This window comes from Manduca sexta, chromosome 24 (assembly GCF_014839805.1).
Source record: "Manduca sexta isolate Smith_Timp_Sample1 chromosome 24, JHU_Msex_v1.0, whole genome shotgun sequence".
Classification (NCBI taxonomy): Eukaryota; Metazoa; Arthropoda; class Insecta; order Lepidoptera; family Sphingidae; genus Manduca; species Manduca sexta.
In genome coordinates this window covers 10,501,045-10,521,573 of record NC_051138.1, presented here as the reverse complement: position 1 = coordinate 10,521,573, position 20,529 = coordinate 10,501,045, and the positions used below count along the sequence as shown (strand labels likewise).

The 20,529-nt window shown below is 33.6% G+C and overlaps 1 protein-coding gene across 1 annotated transcript in view; it reads right to left on the bottom strand.

The window, feature by feature from the left end:
- Nucleotides 1-17,676: 17,676 nt before the first annotated feature.
- LOC115447655 overlaps nucleotides 17,677-20,529 on the bottom strand; it is a 181,137-nt gene continuing 178,284 nt past the window's right edge. The window contains exon 6 of the mRNA XM_037442270.1: nucleotides 17,677-18,999. Within this exon, the coding sequence (XP_037298167.1) occupies nucleotides 18,763-18,999 (237 nt within the window). The 3' untranslated portion in view covers nucleotides 17,677-18,762. The remainder of the gene's footprint in view (nucleotides 19,000-20,529) is intronic.

Here is a 20,529-nt window from a genome sequence, read left to right as displayed (position 1 = left end):
ATTAAATAATAATATTGGCTGTCAGTATTCTAGGTTCGATATAATGAATGGCTCAATTTTGACAGAGGCTAACAGGTTTATTTTGAACGAAATGCAAATGAAAATTATTTTATTCATGTCAGAAAGTCGATTGAGCTAGTTATTGTTTGTAATGAAGACAGAATAGTTTTGTAAATAAAAGCTGCACGTATTTAGATAATATTTTATACTAAAATCCGAAGTAGCGGTGGTATTAAATGTTAAAAATATTTTAATTTTACGCCTAACATGTAATTTTTATATCTAGGTATGTACAGTTATGATATTTTAAGTATGTAACAGAAACGGTAGCAGCAATGGTTAGATAGTAGATATACATATCGCTGACAGTATTATCAACTGCTTAAACACATAAAAAGAGATTATCTTTTGGTTTCTCAGAGAACATGCCTTATTGCCTTCGTAGGAGGTGAATGTGCCTTACGACCCGGCCTTGATCTGCTCCGAAGAGATTGTACCATCGAGCGACTGCCGGGCCGAGGTTCTAACCATTGTATATACCCCATAGACGACATATCAAATAAAACTTTGCGGTGGCCCTCTTCGGCGCACTAGGGGTCACTGTGGGCTTCCTCCGGCGAAAGTGTTTGGGTTGTCGTCCACAGCTGCCCCTGCGCGGCGCCGCCTAGTGTGGTCCGTTTCCTGTTGGAGGGACGGCTTAGAAGACCCCGCGCACCTAAGGGCACTCTCGGCGACAACGGCAGCGTAAGGCCTTTCTTCCACGTTGCTGTAAATCGTGGGGGTCACCACAATGTGCTGAAATGCGCATTCAGACTAGGAATTTGACGACAAAAATGCTTTTTTATTTGCATATAGACTGCGTTTAATAAGTGTCGAAAATCTATCGTATGGTTAACCGTAGAAGTGAAGTTCTAACCGTGAACTGAAGCAGTTAATCCATCGAGGTTAATCATATTTGCCAAGTGCCGACATGTTACACAAGGGAGTCCATGGTCGACTATGTAAATCACTTGTCCAGTTGTTCAAGAAAGTTCCATCATATCCCCTTTATCCAGCCAAAAAGTGTGTGTGTGATGTAGGGTCAAGTAACTACACTGATTATGCGTTTTTTTTTTTTAATTGAGCGACCCCACGTATCGCTGACGGATGCTTAATAATTTTTAAACAATTGTATTCTGAAGCAATATAAATTTCAATGAGTACAAACAATGGCTGATAGCTATAAATCAAAAACTTTTTGTGGACTCGAAACCACAAACGTGCAATTCTATTTTTCAATAATCAACAACATTTCTACTTTAGTTCCAATGACAGTAAGATAACTCCGACCTATTTTAGAAAACTTACAATATCAAATAGAACAGTTTCACGATATATTTTGCCACAATGTTATTAAAGTGTGTACCTTTATAATTAATATGGTCTTGTTATCTGTATAACAATGCAGCACACGATCTAAGTTCGATAGAATTCATTAAAAATTCTCATTTGCGCGATTACAATTTGCGCTTAACAAAAATATATTTATCGATAATGGACGAAGCTAAACAGTTTCGCAATGTACAGACCTTGTCAACAAACTTTGTAAGTGTGTATAGCCGGCTTTCATTTCTGAGGTTAATTTAATGTTCGATCTGTTTGGGGTTAATTGAAATCTAAGTTAGATTTGGTCTTTAGACTGACGTTGACTCCCGATGAAGATTGTAATTATTTAGCTAATAGACAGAATTTTTGGTTTGTTTTAAACTGCCTTGGTTATAATTCTCGCTCCGTATACCACCATTATACAAAAATAGTTTTAATAAAACATAAAAACGATGACTCACTTTTACATTCCGTATTTCTAAGAATAAAGTTGCAATTCACTGCAATAAGTTTCCAGACAGTCTATTTTATATATCTATAAGTACTATTATAAAAACCTGAAGAGTTTCTTTGTTTGAACGCTTTATTATCAGGCAGTATTAAACCATTTTTGTCAGTAATAGGAAGCTAGATTACTCCTGAGGACTATATTTTATTTTTTATCCTAGGAAATTATTTATCTCGGAGAATTGTTTCACGCGAGCGGAGTTGTAGGCAAGAGGTAGTGTTACATAATATAATATTAATAATTGGTAAATGTGGTTACGATTGGAATTAGGCGGTCCACAGCAATGAATATTCTGTGTTTATGTCAGGCCATTCAATGACATGAGTCCCCGGGATTTGGCACTTTGACTGATTTAGTGTTCACCAAATGTTGGTATGAATTTCGTTAATGTTCCCTGGATACATTTAAACCCACAGTGGATTTTATGTGTAACTAACTAGCTCTTGCTGACGACTCTGCCTGCAAATACCTTTAACGGATTAAACTTGATAATGAGCGCTTTTTCCGATAAAATCTAGCCTTTTTGTTAATCTTTGCTAAATGATATAAGTATGCTAAATTACACTCAAACACATTCAGCTTACAAGTTCACTTTTAATAAACATCCAAACTTAAAAAAAAATCATTTTTGCATTTGAAGGATATGTTTTCTTCATTTTTCTTCATATGTTTCTTCAAATTATTTAATCCATCCTTCAATATTATCGGAACAAGTTTGTCCATTTTGGAATGATAAAAACACGGACAGGATTATGAAACATAATGTTCACTCATGCAACTGATGTATGTACTAATCAACGAGTAATTGACAGGCGACTTAGCGGAATGTCCGATACATATCGTGTCTGGGATCTAAAGAGACTTGCGAGTACTCTCAATTAATACTTAATTGGCGTGGTTGATTTCGTTTGTGCTATATGCTATATATCCATAAATTTACTTTAGGAGCCTCACGACGCTTCTACTGAGGTCTCGAATTTAATCCTCAGGCCAGGTGAAGTAATATTAAGTGTTTTTGTTTAGTATCAGACTGAAATTTTGTCCAGTAAATGGCAATGGTCCTTTACATGGAACGTATCATAGCTGGCGAAATTTAAATAGGATGACACCCCTGCCTATCCTCAAAAGGCAAAATGGCGTAGTATTATACATTATAAATTTATGAGTACATCGAACCGTGGTTTTACAATAGTTGCTAGTCTGCCTACTCCGAAAATGTACATAATGTAAAATTACACCTTGTTTGATTATTGGTATATAAATAAATAAAAAGAATGCTTTATGTTTAAAGTAAAATCGTTGTCATGTTTTGTATTAAAGTTAAAAGAATAAAGCATAAAATGAAAATAGTTCATACCAATTATTAAATTATATTGCAATATTCATTGTGTTCTTTAATCATTTTATTACAAAGGTGTACTTCACTATTCTAATTTAGTTTTCCTGTGAATTAAATTATTTAATTTGGCTTTTGTAATATTTGTTAAATTTGATGCAATATTCGAACTCCGGTTTATTATAGTTAAAGTACAACCTGTATATTTCAACGGTGGTTTCCAAAATATGAAACCACAATTTGAATGAACATATTTATTCATTCATTTATTTGCCACTTAACATACCCTGTAAAAGTAGTTACTTTTACAGGGTAGCCCTAACATAATAGTGTTGATTTTCTTACATCATTGGCAATTAACATCTACGTGAGATGATTAAATACCGTTCGTAGAAGATGCGAGGTACGATATACACCTACGCTGGTGACTTATCAGACCGATTCTAGCCCGAAAGATACGATCACAGTTTTGGCAGCGGATTTCTGTATTTGTGTATGGTGGGGGTAAAACGGCGTAGTCGCGCCGAATTTCGCGCTTGTGGGCCAGCTGCTTAAAGCCTCTTCCTCCCACTTAGTTGAATCCATGTTAAAAAATACCATGTCCCTCTTCACACTATCTTTAAACCTAAGTATTGGACGACCTACCGGGCGCTTAGCATGTGCTACTTCGGCTAAAAGTATCTGCCTGGGCAAACGATTGGGGGCCATGCGATGCACATTGCACATGCCCTAGCCAACGCAGTCGTCTCTGACGTAGTAACGCGATTATGCTAGGCAGCTGTGCGGTGCTTAACGCGCTCTCGTTTGTGACTCTGTCTTTCCAAGTGAGACCCAAGTCACTCCGAAGACAGCGCATGTGAAAGTTGTTTAATTTTCGCTCTTGTTTGTTATATGACGTCCAGGATTTAGATCCATACAAAAGAACGCTCAAGATGCACGTCTGGTATACCGCCATCTTGGTTCTAACTGTGAAGTGTTTATTTCTCCAGACTCTTGCATGGACTTTCCCAAACATCGTTGATGCTTTGCTAATGCGACTGTTGATTTCCGCATCGAGCGAAAGGTTGCTGCATATCGTCGAGCCTAGATAACAAAATGAGTCAACTACTTCCATACTGTTGTCACCTAGTGTAATGACCAGATTTTCAGTACAACCTTGCATCATAATTACTTTCTTCTTCACATTGATTGACATTGAGACGTATACCATACTATAAAATTATCCTTAAATCTATATTAACTATCTTTAAAAACTAGGTACTATAACAAATTAAATAGTGATATCTTAGTGAAATTACTCGGACTACACAAATATATATATCCATTTTTTCTTCAACATCGTTAAGTGTGCTCAAGGCACGTATGATATGTGCCTTATTAAGCAAATTGGTTCTTCCACGCAGCGCCATCAGCAGCCACGGTCGTCTTCGCTTACCTATGTACAATAGGTAATTGTCAGGCACGGAAAACTTCACCGTTTCAAGCAAACCAAAGTTGTCGATCTTACCGTGTATTAACTTAAAGAAGTATGTTACCAATGTTAGCTCTCGTCTAGTTGCCAATTCCTCGCATACCTAGTATAAATAAGTTCGGATACATTAACGGAACAAAGGGATATAATACACCATACAGTTTCTGGTACAGATACCTAGTAAATTTGTTTTGCATCCGTTCCAGCTTGAGACTGTATTAAGTTTCATGTGACGACTTTGATTATTATTTGACTCCTTACTAGTTCATTGTACAATGGTGTAATAGCTTCACTGTCGATAAATCCTTCTACGCTTCTCAACACGAACTCCAAGCTTCTAAATATTTTTCACCGGCTGAATGTTATGACCGAGCACTTGGCTCCATTAAAATAAAATTGATTTGTCTTGCTCCACTCTACAACTCTCTGTATATCCCGCTGCAGTCGCTCGCTGTCATTCTTGACTTTGATAGCCAAAGGCAGTTTCAGGTCATCCGCTAACAACAAACAGGTAGCATATCTAACAACCTTCGGTAATACGTTAATCGTAAAATAAAAATATTGTTATAGATTAATCCACCGCGAATGAAATCATAAACAACCAGTCGACGTACCCGTGTAATACTCTCGAGATTTGCTCATCTATATTTATTGTATGATTCGACGCGGAAATAATCAACGAATTGGTTCTCTTTTTGTTTTAAAATTTCATGCATTTGGCAATTCTTTCTGTGCCATTCTGAACATTTCTAACTGGACTTTCATGTGGATGACGCATAACAATGTTTTGTGGGTAAAACTAGTTTTGATTGTTGCGTCGGAGCAGTAATATGTACTGAGTAAAAACTCAGAGCGAACGGGTGGATGATTAAGTTAATACTTAGTGCTTATTTCACAACATAGTAATTGCTATTCACATAATAACTATATATAACCCGACAAAATACAAGAGTCAAATCTCGTCTATTTTCCCAAATTAATTGTAATCAAATGCTTATTATCTACATTAACTGTTTAATACGATAACTGACTAAGAAAATGTTGTTGAAACGGGCGCAAAATTTTATAATATATATCGTATATTTATATCATAAGATTAGCAAATAGACAATTACATCGTTTAGGAGTCACAAACATTATCGACTTGTATTGGCCACTACAAATGTAAGCAACAATACTTTCTCAAACTGATTTGAATTGTATAGTCTTATAACAAATATTACTAAGGTATTTATATTACTACATCTAACTATAAAACGAAACTCAAATCTATTACACAATGGGTGACGTACCTTAACCGTTGCAATGCTAACAAAACTTTGTGCATAGAAATACACTTGGCGTGGCGCAATGTGTTGTATTGTCGAACTAATGTAATTAGGACTTATGAAGTTTGTTTATAACTCAGGGCATTACAAGTTTCACAATATTACATTAATGGTATGACTTAGTTGTATTTTTTAAGATTAATTGGACCTAGTTATGGCAAAATTTATCAACAAATTATCTAAGAATAAGTTAATAATATTTGGCGCGCGCTTAGTCGAAATGTGATATTTTAAGTAAGTACTGTACCACAAAACACGCCCAGATCTATTATATATGACACCAAAAATTATTTGTGAACCAATATTTAAATAATAAAAATCCACACATATTTTACATATAAAAATGTACAAACTACTTTTAAACAACATTTGTTATGGCATAACTTGGTAAAATTCTGAAACAGAAAAGACGATATATTGTGGCAATAGGCAACAGTTTTTACTGTAGTTTCCAATGAGTTACCCCATTAATGATTCTCGTCGCCTCGAAAATTTCAAGAAAAGCCTGTACCCACATTGTTTTCATTTGACTCAAACTTTAATGCTGCAGAATAGTTTACATTATTACTACTTGGTATGTTTAATTTTCCTATAGTCTCCACTTTAAGGTAAGGAAAAATATAGATAACTGGTTAATCTCCAAAACATTGCTCTGAGCACGAAACGCTTCTAGTTTTTGTATATAGAACTTTACCGACGACTCAATTTACACACTATAACACGATGCTTCAGAGATGATCTAAGATTTAAAAAAACCAAGATAATAAAAATAAAACGTGGCAAAACAATATTTATGTACCTAAGAAATATAGTTTGTTAGTTTAAATTAATTTAATTTGAAATTCATTATTATTAATTCAACTCAGCGTATTATCGATTAGGTTGGAAACTTAAGCCTTATTAGACGCGATTTAAGAGCATTAGTATACCCATTACAATATTAAGACAAACAATACAATACTCTATATAATAGACTAGTACAATATATGTAATATAATAGGTGGAGTATATCATCTTAATCAGTGAATTCAACTCCGCACTGTTTGATAACATAAGGCCGTGACATAAACGGTTCTTTATTTGACAAAAATTTTAACCAAGATAATTTATATACAGAGTGTCCCAGAAAGTAGTGTCAAGCGGAAGTCCAGAGATAAAGCGCCCCTTTGGGTATCCGAATCACCCCCATGTATGTTCCGCGATTTTTCATAGTTTTCGAGTTATGAATATTTTTCTGAATTTTTGAGAATTTTCGATTTGAACGGTTAAATGTCTTCTTTTTAAAAAAGTATAAGACTTATTCAAGATTTTTTTTATTGCTACTAAATTTACATTAGTTGTACTTTTTTGCTAAAAACAATCAGCTCCGTCACCTTAATGAAAATTATGAAAATGTTGGTGTAAAATGAAACACTTATGTTCTATAAATTATGACTTAAATTTTCTTCTCTAAATTTCAAAACCTAAATAGGTGATTTCGTGGTTAAAAATTGACAAAAAATTGTTTTTTTTTTTAATTCTTCCAGGGGTCAGGCTATAGTCTTTCCACCATACTGCCTCGTCGTATACGTAAACGTATGTTTGTCTCTGAGAATAACAGCGAATGGCTATTTTTAAGTTTGATTTATAATTTTTCCCTTTTTATCCGCCAATGTCAATATTTGACAGCTAATTATGTCAAAAAATAAAGAAAACTCTAGCTAATTTACCTTTTTCGCCTCTTTTGGCATATCAATGATGTAATTTTTTCAGTTATGTACTCAGAACAAGAACAGTTATGTACTCTGCCAAAAAAAAAATCTTTCTTATTTTTTTTTTTATAAAGTCCGAGCTTCACATTTCTACCACTTTATTATCCAATAAGGTTGCTTGTAATTTGTTCGAAATAAAGAAATAGTTAGTGAGAAGTAAGACGAGATAAACTGCTGCTTCTTAATTTTTTATTGTCATATTTAACACAGTAAGGCTTTGTAAACCGAGAAACACTTTTCAGAGACCACAACTAAACCTTGTTAGTGTTAGTTAGTCATATATTACATAAATCTTGATACTAATTAAAAAAAACAATAGATGTCGCTGTACAATTTGTACCATTATGTACATAGGGATATAAAGATTGTCGCGCGGCGGGGTGTCCGTCAGCTGTGGTCCGGATCGGAATACTTCTTCAAACACTACAGCTACTTCGATATTAAATCCGAATCGGGATGCCTCCCGGGGTCTTGCGCTGTGAGGTGAACCTCGCATAGTGCTTTTTTAGTCATCACTGTTAACCAGCATCTAATCTTTAACCAACATTATTGAATTCATTGGTTTTTATTTGCTCACGCCCGAAGCCTTGTTCCGACTAAGGCCTTCACTGAGTATTTCATTTTTTTGTCCTAAAATGCAACTATTGACATGACTCCTTTGTTTAGATTTAGGGAGTTACAAAAGAGAGGTTTAAAATGAAAATATCAAAGAATCTCTCAGAAAACTGTATAAACTTAACAATTGACAGTTGAAACTGATTTATTATATATTGAACTTAACCCTTAGTAGCCTGATTTACGAAAGTGATTTTTTTTTAATATTACTGTGTTTGCTTGAGGGTCTAGATGAAGGGAAAAATAGCTAAAAAAATCACAATATTTATTTTACATATTTATTTAGAAAAAAAAACAGGTATCAATTTTGATACTTCAGGCATTAAGGCCATAAAGAAATCAGATATATCTATGCATGAAATAATGCGAAACATTGATTGTTTTTATTATCGCATAACGACACATAACACTTTTTACAGAACCAGGAGGTAAGTTTCCTACAATTATTAAATTTACACTTATTTCTAGAATCCATAAATATTTTTTCATGACCAATACAATCGTAACGCACGTCAGTAGAGGGTGGTACTTGTACACCTGTCCGGGGTCTTTTAGAAGGTACTGTAGTGTGTTGTCGACTGTTGGTACTGGGTCTTCCCCTTTTATTTTTCGAGTGACTTTGATATCTACATAAAGTATCGGCAAGCTCAGTTCTAAAATCTGCTAACTTCATAATATTCTTCTGAAGTTTTCCTTTCACTGTGTTTACCTTTTTGTATAGTACCCAAGCATTGATGACAGTCATGTCTAACAAGTGGTAGAAGAGCCTCGTTGTCCACTTCCTCGACTTTATGCGGATGCGATATCGACCAATGAAGCTATCCATCAAATCAACGCCGCCCATGTGTGCATTATATTCTTTTATGACCCGAGGACATGATACTTGAACATTGGCCTTTAGTTTTTTCTCGTAGCGGGTTATAGTATCCGCTGGTTCAGCGCCAACATACGTGGAAAGTAATAGTACTTGTTTGTTGTCTTTCCAACTTGTGGCCGAAAATTCTTGGCCTTCGTAAGAGGCCACATTTTCGTGATATGTTCCTCTGGGTACGTTAAACTTCATAATTTCCCGTTTCTCCGGCAGCTTGCACGACTTTCCAAGCCTGTTTCTCTGTACTGTTCCAAGACAATAAATACCTTCGCTGGTCAAGTAATGTAGCAGAGGAATATTCGTGTAAAAATTGTCAAAATAAGTTATATGATTGACGTGCCTTGGTACTGGTCGTAACAATCGAATAACTGTATTCGATACAGCTCCGAGAACTGGTTCGCCAGGTAAACGGTCTATATCTTTAGCTCCCGAGTAAATCTCAAAACTGTAGGCATACCCAGACAGAGAGCATAAAACGTATAATTTGAATCCCCACTTATGGGGCTTGTTTGGTAAGTATTGTTTCATAAAATGTTTAATTTTAGTGGAACACATTTGCTCGTCTACTGATAGACGATGCTCAAATGGTACTGTAATAAATTTCTTGTTCAAATAGTCTATCACTGGTCTTACTTTATGCAGTCGGTCGTGCCGGGGATGATCAATGGGTAAATGTTTAGAGTCGTCATTCATGTGGAAAATTTGTCGAATTTTATCAAATCTGTTGCGATTCATTGTTTGTGCTATGGGTTCAAACTTTGTAATGTTTGACCAGTATGACCTGACACTAGGATAATGATATACACTAGTAAAAATAAGAATTCCAATAAATTTACGTAACTCTAAGACAGTTACAGGTTCTGTAAAGTTGGGATTCTTTTGGAAGGCATATTTATTTGACTCGTCCACTAGAAATCTCAAAATTTCTTCACCGAAAAAAATAAGAAAAAAACTGAAAAGGAGTGTCTAAGTTCATAATTTCTTGTGAATACTCAGTGTTTCCAGCAAACTGGAAAGCATTTTGGACTATGTCCATATTCTTTGCTCTCCACACTAAGTTTCTAGAGTTGAAAGGTGCAGTTTGCAGGTTGTTCTGGTTGCTAATTGTAGGAGTTGGGCTTCGTTCTACAGTCTCTAAATTATGTTGCATGTCGGTATCTACGTTTGCTGCAGGCGGATCTGCATCCAAGTTTGGGTCAGTGGGAAAATTACCTACATCCTCTTCATCTTCTAGCTCCATCAGACGATCTCTTTGGCTCGAATTATAGTCTATATCATCTTCATTGTCGGTAGAATCGTCTTCAGAAATTTCACCATTTTCTAACCGCTTCAATATGCTCTCAATCTCTTCTGGTCGCATTTTTGATAAATTTCTATAATACAAAGAGGGGAATATAAATTTGCAAAGAGGAGAATATAAATAAAAATAAAATAAAAGTAATCCCAACACCAAGCTATGCAGAAAAATAATGAAACGGAAGTTCAAAAATTTTTTATAGCTAAAGAATTAGTAGGTAGGTTTTATGTAGGGTGGAATGCCTGAAGTATCAAAATTGATACTCACAAAAATAGCACTAGTTTCTTCAAGTAAAACATGCACTCACAAAAAATAATTATATCATAGCGAAAATAATATATTCACTTACCTCAAAAGTATTTATATTCTTCAGAAAAAGAAAATATATCAAATTTGTATTCAACAAAACTTTTAGTAAAATGTGTTTACTTGTTCACTTTGCCGCGCAAGTAATATGTCATAGATAAAATAAAACAATAATGACATTCGATTTTTTTTTTAATTTCGTTGGAAAGAATATTATACAACAGTAAAATACGTATAGCCAACCTATAAAAAAAAACTAATAGTAATGAGAACATTCGGTTTAAAAAATTGGTATCAAAATTGAAACTCTAGGTTATTAAGGGTTAAAACTTCACCTACAAAGTTTTATTTCAAAATCTGCACAAATACTTTATCTGTTCATGTACTTATATCAACAGATTGTTACTTCCTGGACTCGTTTTTCAGTTATCAGATCAATGTAGTTTAAGATGTAGAATACATCAAAACATAATTGTTGAATTGAGACCCGTCTCCGTTTTTTTGTCGGTTAATAAATAAACTAGACATGCCCATTTATTTTTAAATAGGTTAAGGCCTGACCTTGGGCCTATTCCGTCTACGGAGGCATATCCGTCGTTTCGCAATTTCGGACGTTTTGGTGACTATCTATGTGAATAAGGGAATTTTTAACTCTGTTACCTATACGGCTATCGAAGCTGTCCTTCGAATAGAACGCTCGTAATTCCAAAAAGACGGATTTGCCCTATACATTTAACTTCTGTACTCAGTCAGATTATAAATTATTTGACAGTTAACTATTATCTAACGTTTAAAAATCGGTCCAAAATTATAGCTTTTCCGCCTTATTACAAAAAGATAGGTTAGTACTGGGTTTAAACCAAGACTAAAAAGTCTCGGTTTGTTACGGTATTAAAGTTAGTACTCGGACTAAAATTCATTCTTATTACAAATCCAAGACCAACCGAGGATTATCTAGTACCGAAGATAGTCCCTGATTTAATTCGTATCCACAGAGTATAAGCAAAAATTACCGTAATTCATTGATTCATTCACTCCGCGTTTGACGCACCGTTCCTTTTAACACAAATATGTATAAAACGAAGGGTAACATGTTTAATAAAATGTGATTTGGATAATGATGATGATGCTAAATATATACTATTTTGCTATTTAAATATATCTTAAAGCTGAAAAATTTAAAATGGCTTGGTTTTGTTTTAATTCACTGTTGATTTGTTAAGCTAGCGTACAATGGAATGAAGTGTGCGGCGCGCGTATTTGAACATTATCAAAATGTTTACATTTCGGTTTATTTATGATTTTGATTAATAACACTTCAAGTAACATAAAGAAACGTTGTTCTTTTAAAACAATTTAGGCACGACAACAGCATCACAAGTGTAATTGTTTTTGTTGTGGAATCACTTACGTTACGTATATTTTAGTTATACCAATTAAAAATGGAGCAATAAATCAAAACAAACGAGGCGAATATTGGACTTTTGAAGAAAAGGTTAGTTAAAAGCAATCATCTTGGTTATGAGTAGTGTAATAAATTAAAATGTTATTCAATTAGTACAAATTTCCTTCTTAATCCAAGAAATACTACGTTAACTTATTTCCAAGTCGGTTTACATATTAGATAATAAATCAACCAAGACGAGTACCAATATGTTAAGATGTAAAGAATGAAAAAAGTAACAAATAAGTAAGTGAGTAAATTTTGCTGTTTTTGTAATGAATATTTAGTTACCATGACTTATGTAAAATGTACCTATATTTGTAAGACTAAACGACTTATTAACTAACGAAAACTACGGGGTCTATTGAACCGCAGATTTGTTCCTAACATTTTTAAATCTTCTAAATCCATTAAATCAATCAAATTTATTTCCATTTTTTCTATTTTAGTTTATATTTGGTTCTCTAAACACAATTATCAACTTTGAAATTTGATGTTTCGAGGTTAGTACTGGAGTTAAACTAGGGGTCACGGCGGTTTAACTTTAGTACCACAGATAGTCCTCGGACTAGCGATAAACTCGGTTTTGTAATACCATTATTCTTAGTCCATAGTTTAAACCTGGTACTAAACCCGGTACTATAGTTAGTCTTCGTTTTGTAAAAGGCGGTTTATGTTTTAAAGGACGTCGTACATACCTACGTACACTTATCTATATCATTTATCTCTCCGACATTGGTTTGTTGTTATGACCGAGATATTCCAGGTTTCGGTAAAGATATGAGAGTAGTAAATCATATTTCCTGTTTTATTCGGGAACTCGATTCATACGTTCAGGTATCAGATGAGCGTGATCTATCGGGAGTCAAATAAGCGGTCCTTCGGGAGAGATCAATCGGTCGACTGTGGTATGCGCTACTAAAATCTCTAGCTGTACTAACAAAAGTTTGTTGCATGAAAGTAAAAAAAATTGGATTAATATAAATTTCAACTTATTTATAAACTGTGCAATACAAGTCTATTTACCAAAAATGATAACTACATAAATAAATATATTTACCAGTCAAAGATGTAAAACATAACGTCACTTTAAAATTTAATACTTTATGTCCACGGCATAGGGATGATAAATATTTTTGTATCGAAGTTTATATGCTCCAGCGTAATGCGGCTGCAAATGCGTGGGTTAAGAGGAACAACGAATTATTGTTAATATATCCACACAGATAAACTCATATTAGTATTGTTTGATAAATCACTAATTTATTTTAGCAATAATTGAACATTTAGTAAAATTCCGGTCAATTGATGATTTATTTGCATAATTATCAGTGGCTGGTCCATATAACACGATTCGTGCTGGCTTCCCTTTTGTAATTTATGTAAAATCTAACTATAGTTAGATCGACTTCAAATCGCATTCATACATATTAGTACCTAAGTATATGTCATGTCGAGTTACTTGACGAAAATTATAACCTTTTGCCACTGATTGACTAGGTTCGTCCATATATTCACACTTGTGTACCTATTTTTTAGCGTATCGTACCAGTACAATTAAAATCAGATTTAGTTAAAAAACAGAAAGTTTTCATAATTATTTTATTGTTGATAAGCCTAGCTTTTATTTTTGTCACCACATTTATAGATAACCATTTAGTCAGACATCATTAATAAGTTTTGTCACACCAGACACCACACACAGTTCACGGATTAAACGTCAGACTTTAATAGATGCAAATGAAATGTTCATAAATAGATCACATTATTTATTCATTATTTACTTTGAGCTACACATTTTATTCATTATGTACAAATGTATGCTTACACTATAAATATTTTATAACAATAAGCAACAATATCAACTGCATATTTTAAAACATTAAGGAAATAAAATACATTCATATGCACATGTTATAAACGCGCTTTCATATTAAGATTTGCGGTTTCTAGCTTTATGAAAAACAGAAAATCTCGTATCTTCTTACCTCGGATGTCACATATTAAAAGAGTAATTATAACGTACATAATCAGACCAAACTACATACGGTACCGCCCTTGTGTACCACGTCACAATTTGAATACAAACTTTAACAGTTTATTGCAGCACTGATATTACTGCACCCTCATCAATTATTGTATATAGAAGGGCATTACAGTCCTAAAACTTATAATCAAGGAGATGGTCCTCATGCTTCCAATAGATATAAGATAATGCATTGATATTCAATATTTTGTTAAGGTGTTATGTACACAATATACACCTGGCATCGATCCCTGAACGATTCAAACGAAGCGGCGTCAAAAAAGTTTTCATAATATATGAAAACTTTTTTGACGCCGTTTTGTTCATTTGTCATTATTATGCTAATAATGACAAATGAACAAAATATTTTGTTCCATCGGTCACATATGAATGAATGTTAAATATCAAATCACAGCACGTTCAGTAGTGTTTACATAAATATCCATGTGGTCAGTTCGTTTTTATTATTAATTGGGCTCAAAAATGTTGAGGTTATCAATTAAGGAAAATTTATAGTTATAGCAATACTTTTAAAATATTGTCATTATTTGAAACTGAACAAATTATTAATTATAATAAATGAGATGTGTGTTTATTTACTTTTTAATTAAAAGATATTATGATTCAAAATTTATATTACAGATTTAAAAATTGCAGTTCACGAAGGTATATCTAGACGCTCGGTAGTTTATCCGCCGAGTTCTCTCTGTACAATCCATCTCCTAAATTAGTATTTAGATTTCCTGTAAAGTACACTTCCTTGTACAACAATAAGTTAGTATAAATGAGTCTACATTTTTAGACTCCATCATTCTAGACTCATATAAAATGTAAGGGTGTATAATAACTTCGAAGAACTCTCCACATTAATTATGAAGAAATGACTTCATTAGTTCGTATTCGTAGACCACATACAACTTCCCTTTGACATTAACAGGATGTGAAATTGTAATGTTTTTGTATTTTACAAAAAAAAGATTTGCTGTCTAAATACATAATCATAAAATGGCAAAACAATACCTGTGATAAATGTATGTACGTCAAGTTAAGATTGTTATATAAATAAGAACTAAATGTACAAAGGAAAAAACCTAATAGACGAGAAAATGATTTTAACGTTATATAACCTTTATAAATTGTTAAATAAGTAACCCTATTCAAATATACATGTCTGTCTTCGAGTCCTTTCGTAATAAAATATTAGAGCCATTACATACATTTTTTAGCATCAGCAAAACAGTAATTCGGCCAGTCGTTAAAACAAAGGCTCATCATCTGTAATATTCGAAAAACGTATGTTGCTCTGATCCCATACTGGTCACTGGAGGGGGTTTGCGAAAAAAGTGATTGAAAAACCATGATGAAAATGTTCCACGGTAATATGGGGCAGAAAAACAGTATAAAATATAATTGAGGCAAAGTCGCGGTTTAGAGCGTGTCACATACCGATTTTGGATGAGCTGATGTGGTCAAAATGCAACTAATAACAATAAATCTATGGAGTCAGGAACTGTTGTTTTAATTGCTATATAAGCGCTAAGGACGCACGGAAGGCGTCATTAGCCATCATTATTAAAAAATCCTTATGTGCATAGGTTCTTAGTCATGGATGTAGCTTGGGGGTGGCTAGGTCGGGTGGCGCCCAACTTAGAAACGTCTTTGCCTAGTCTAGACAAAGCCTTGCGCCTACAAGGGCCTCGCTTGATGCAAGCCTTTCATTGAATTTGATGACCTTTTCTTTCTGTACATGCCAGTTGCACCCCTTAAAAAAACCGGAGTTACGCCAATGAGCTTATAACAATAATCTTTCATTAAAAGATGCAGTATCGAGACGCAAATTGCAGAACGCTGCGCGAATTCACGCCTTTATAGATGGGGCTTTTAACGATATCAATAGTATGGATAAAAATCTAAAATCGCAGTATAGTAAGCAGTATTTTGACTAGGTTAATATAAATATTTATTTATAAACACTGTATGTTACAAAATGTGTATAATATTATGTACAATTAATTATAAACATGTTCGCTAGTTCGTTAAGAGGAAATAATTTTAATTGCAGTCGAAACCGACACGGTTGTAAATCGGTACATACCAATTTGTAATTTAATAGATAATTAGCTAAACGCTGTAACACTAAACAATAATGAATCTCTGCTACAGTAGCCCTGTATAAAGTAATGGTGGGACCACGTTAGCGTTTAATGTTATTATTAATTGCATTAACGGAGTCAAAACCTAAATGTATTCTCTATTTTATCGTAATAATTTGACAACTGTGTGAGGCATTCCACCTTTGATATTCTATAAACATGGGAAATTAAAGCCGATGGTTACACTATGAGCAAAGCTCGGTGTGGACCGTTAGAGATGAATAAGCTTTCCTATGATTATAATTAATTTTGATTTATCCCAGTATTTTGACGTTAAGCTAAATGTGGCTCCGCAATTTTAGTATAGCATGATCTCAGATATTCAACTCACTAATATAGAATAAGCTACTCGTAAAACATTCCGAATATATTTAAAGTTCTACGTTAAATACTTGCACCACAGTTTAAGACCTGGTTTTTCAAACATCAGATAAAATTTATTCGATGTATAAAGTAAAACACAAATGAGTGAAAAAAAGACAATTGTATGTGTAAAGTTGTCAATTTGTCTTACTTTTATATTCGGTCGGGTATATCTTGTATTATGGATAACTTTTATCTGACGATTAAAAAATAAGCCCATAATCGAATTAAGTATAACAGCTGTAACAATTTTACAGTCTATTGTCTGACTTATTACTAGGACAGGTTATAATTTTATTTGACAGCTTCAATCTGCCAATAAAATAATCGGTCAATCAGTTTCGACTGCGTGTAAACGCGACGTTGAAAACAATATATAATTTCGCTATAATCTAGAACCCAATAAAATAACAATTTCGAATACATCTCCAACATACATTTTCATATACTGATTACATTTAATATAGAGCAAGAGCCCGTGAACCCCAGACCTTCGTTATTTTATAAAAGCTGAAAGTTTGTCAGCGCATGCTCCCAACACAGGTAACAAAGATGGGCCATTATGAAGTTTGGGCTACAGTGGCTTTGGCAGGTATACGATACTAAAGGTGTGGTGTTGTACATCAATGAATAACGTGATTTTTAATAATTTTATGAAGGTAATACCAAAAAATCTCACTTTATTATTTGATGAAACTAGATCGGTATTTTACACACCTTTAGTACCGTGTACCTGCCAAAGCCACTGTAGCCCAAACTTCATAATGGCCCATCATTGTTACCTGTGTTGGGAGCATGCGCTGACAAACTTTCAGCTTTTATAAAATAACGAAGGTCTGGGGTTCACGGGCTTTTAGACTAATATACATTGGCTTTATTTCTTCTTTTTCACTTTCACCTATCTAATAGGTTTTATTAACTAACTACATAGCCTTTTTCACACATAAGCACATAATATATCTTAAAAATAAAATAATGCAAGCAAAAGCTAATGCAGGGCTTTGTAGAACATATATATATATATAGGAATCTATACAAGATACAAGAAAGGATTTATGTGGAGACATTATCAAATAAAAATCTTTTACTTTCTCTGCATATACTTAATACGGTTTAGGTAGATACATATAAACAGAATCACAATCACAACAGAATATACGGATGAAGACGAATTTTATTTATCAGTTTTATCATCTTATTAAACATTTCAGTAATTAAAGTTAAATAGTATTAGCGGAGTGAATTTGGACTACGGGAGAGCCGCGAAGGGAATATTTAATAATAAAAAAGTTTTTGTTGTTGCAAAAAACATAAAACTCTACTGGAAAAAAAATACAATGTAAACAAAAGATTTTCTATCCATATGATCCAAATCGTACAGGGCACAATAATTTTCATAACATTTAGTATGCCGATAGAAATGTACCTAATAGCGATTGTCACAACTAGATATTTTATGTTAAGGATATGTCATACTTAATTTATCGTTTTATATCTACTGACCTACAATGATATGTAGATGACATTAAAAATTCGTAGGCAGTATCATTATGTTTAGTTAATAAATAAAAAAGCCATTAAACCAACGCATTTAGAAAACAAAATAACAGCAAATAATAAGATATTCTGCTCTTTTATTGCAAATAAATACCATTAGCTCATGCATTTCATTATCTGTGGGACTTTAGATTGATCGCATTTGGTTTTTCGTTTGTATTGGGCATAAACCGATAAGAAAATACAAAAACATTGAAATTCATAGTTAAAAAGTTAAATGCCCTTACTTTGGTAAGCAAATAATCTTTGGAATCATCGTGAGGTGACCGTAATTGACAAGATTGATGCATCCACAATGGCACGGTACATATCGTCAAATAAAAATGAAATGAAAGCTATGTGATCACTTGTCACTGTTTATAAACATGGTATTATAGTTTCGCGAACAGCTTGCTTGGTAACATTATGATTGTGGCGCAAAAGACCATAAGGCATGGTAGTAAGTGAAGGCCGTTGGCGGAGCCGCCTGGCTTGCCTGCCGCCTGCACTCGGTCTGCCCGGGACGCGCCTTCAGTCAGCTCCCGGGACCTCGAGTAACCTTTCAGCTTGTCACCCTGTACGCTCTCTTCATTGCTCCTCCAGTATACTGTAGCTATTGTTGCGAGACACTGGAAAAGTAAATTACCGTTAGCGATCTGTTGTTGAGAAGTTAGTTTCGTATTAAGGCTTATATAAATTGATATTAGATATAGTTATAGGCACTGGAATGGCGACTAAGTTTATGCCTTTATAACTCAGAACAATAACAAGCAGTTTACAATATACATAAATGAATAGACAACGAACCAGACATAATAAATTCATAAACAAAGTTAGGTTTAAAACAACGCTTAAAAAGTAAAACGAGACAATTCAATAGTTATATATCGTATAATATTTGCACATATGTATACCGATGTTGATCTTGTGGTAATATTTATGGCGCTGCATGTATTTAATAAGCGTCTTGGGATTACCAGGAAGCATAATGTGGTAACTTCCAGTCGCAATGAGTTTCTAAGCAAGCAATTTTAACTTCAACGAACAAACAACTAGTTTCAACAAGTTTTTGTTTGCGGGATGTACAGACTCACGCTAATAGTTCCTAATGATTGTCTAGTTCCCAAAAATGCACTCAGCTGTTGTGTTCATAAATGTAAACTGTGAACATTAAAACTGCAATTACTACCCCCACGAACCGGATAGTGTAAACAATGATAACAAGTACAGACTGGGAAATAAACATGTGGCCAAGTTTTTTTCTGAACTTCAGTGCAATCAAAAACCAAAGATGTTCGCCGGTAAGTTCACAGCAAATCCAATAAAGAATCACCACAGCTGAATACAAGTGACATATGGGGCTATGTAAGCTATGATCTATATGGAGAGAATAAGAGCGGTTAATAACTAGGACAATAGTTTTTCGTGACTAGTAACGCATTTTTTTTTTAAATAAATTTAATCAATTTTATCGATGGACCTCTTATTGGTGTATGTGTTTGTATTGAAAATATTCCACATTTGTCGGAATAAAAATTGCGGCATTAAAACAAATCTAGTCGCTGCAAAAGCAAAAAATACAAAGAGTTTTGAATTATACATAGCAACTTTATTTGTTGAAGAAACTTTATCGTAAAAATTATCACTTTGCTGTCCAACGAACGGAGCGAAAAAAATATTTTTCCTTTTAATTAACTTTTTATGCTACTATTTTTTTTTATGGATGCGTTATAAAGTATAATTTATTTGTTAAACAGTGAATTGCTTGGATCAAAAAGAGCTGCAAGATGTCATTTAATGGAACTTCGCATTAATAACTAGCCGCTTAAGGGGAAGCTAATACTCTTTTGGAAACTTTTCAAAATAAAAATGTAATGTTAAATTTTTTATCATAATGAGCTTCTTAACAAATCACATTAAATATTGATTCAGAAACTTGATATCTGTCTGCGTTGTTTTGTTAAGTACTAAGAGAGAAAAAAAAACTACTTAATCGTGTTAAATGTGTAATATTAGGCAAACAATTATATACTATACACAGAACAATTTAAAATAAACAGATCATAAGTTTTTACAGAAAAATGAAAAATATAGTATACCTAGGTATGCAGGGCATATTTCTACAGAAAATATTTATGGTTGAGAAAACTGTCTAAATC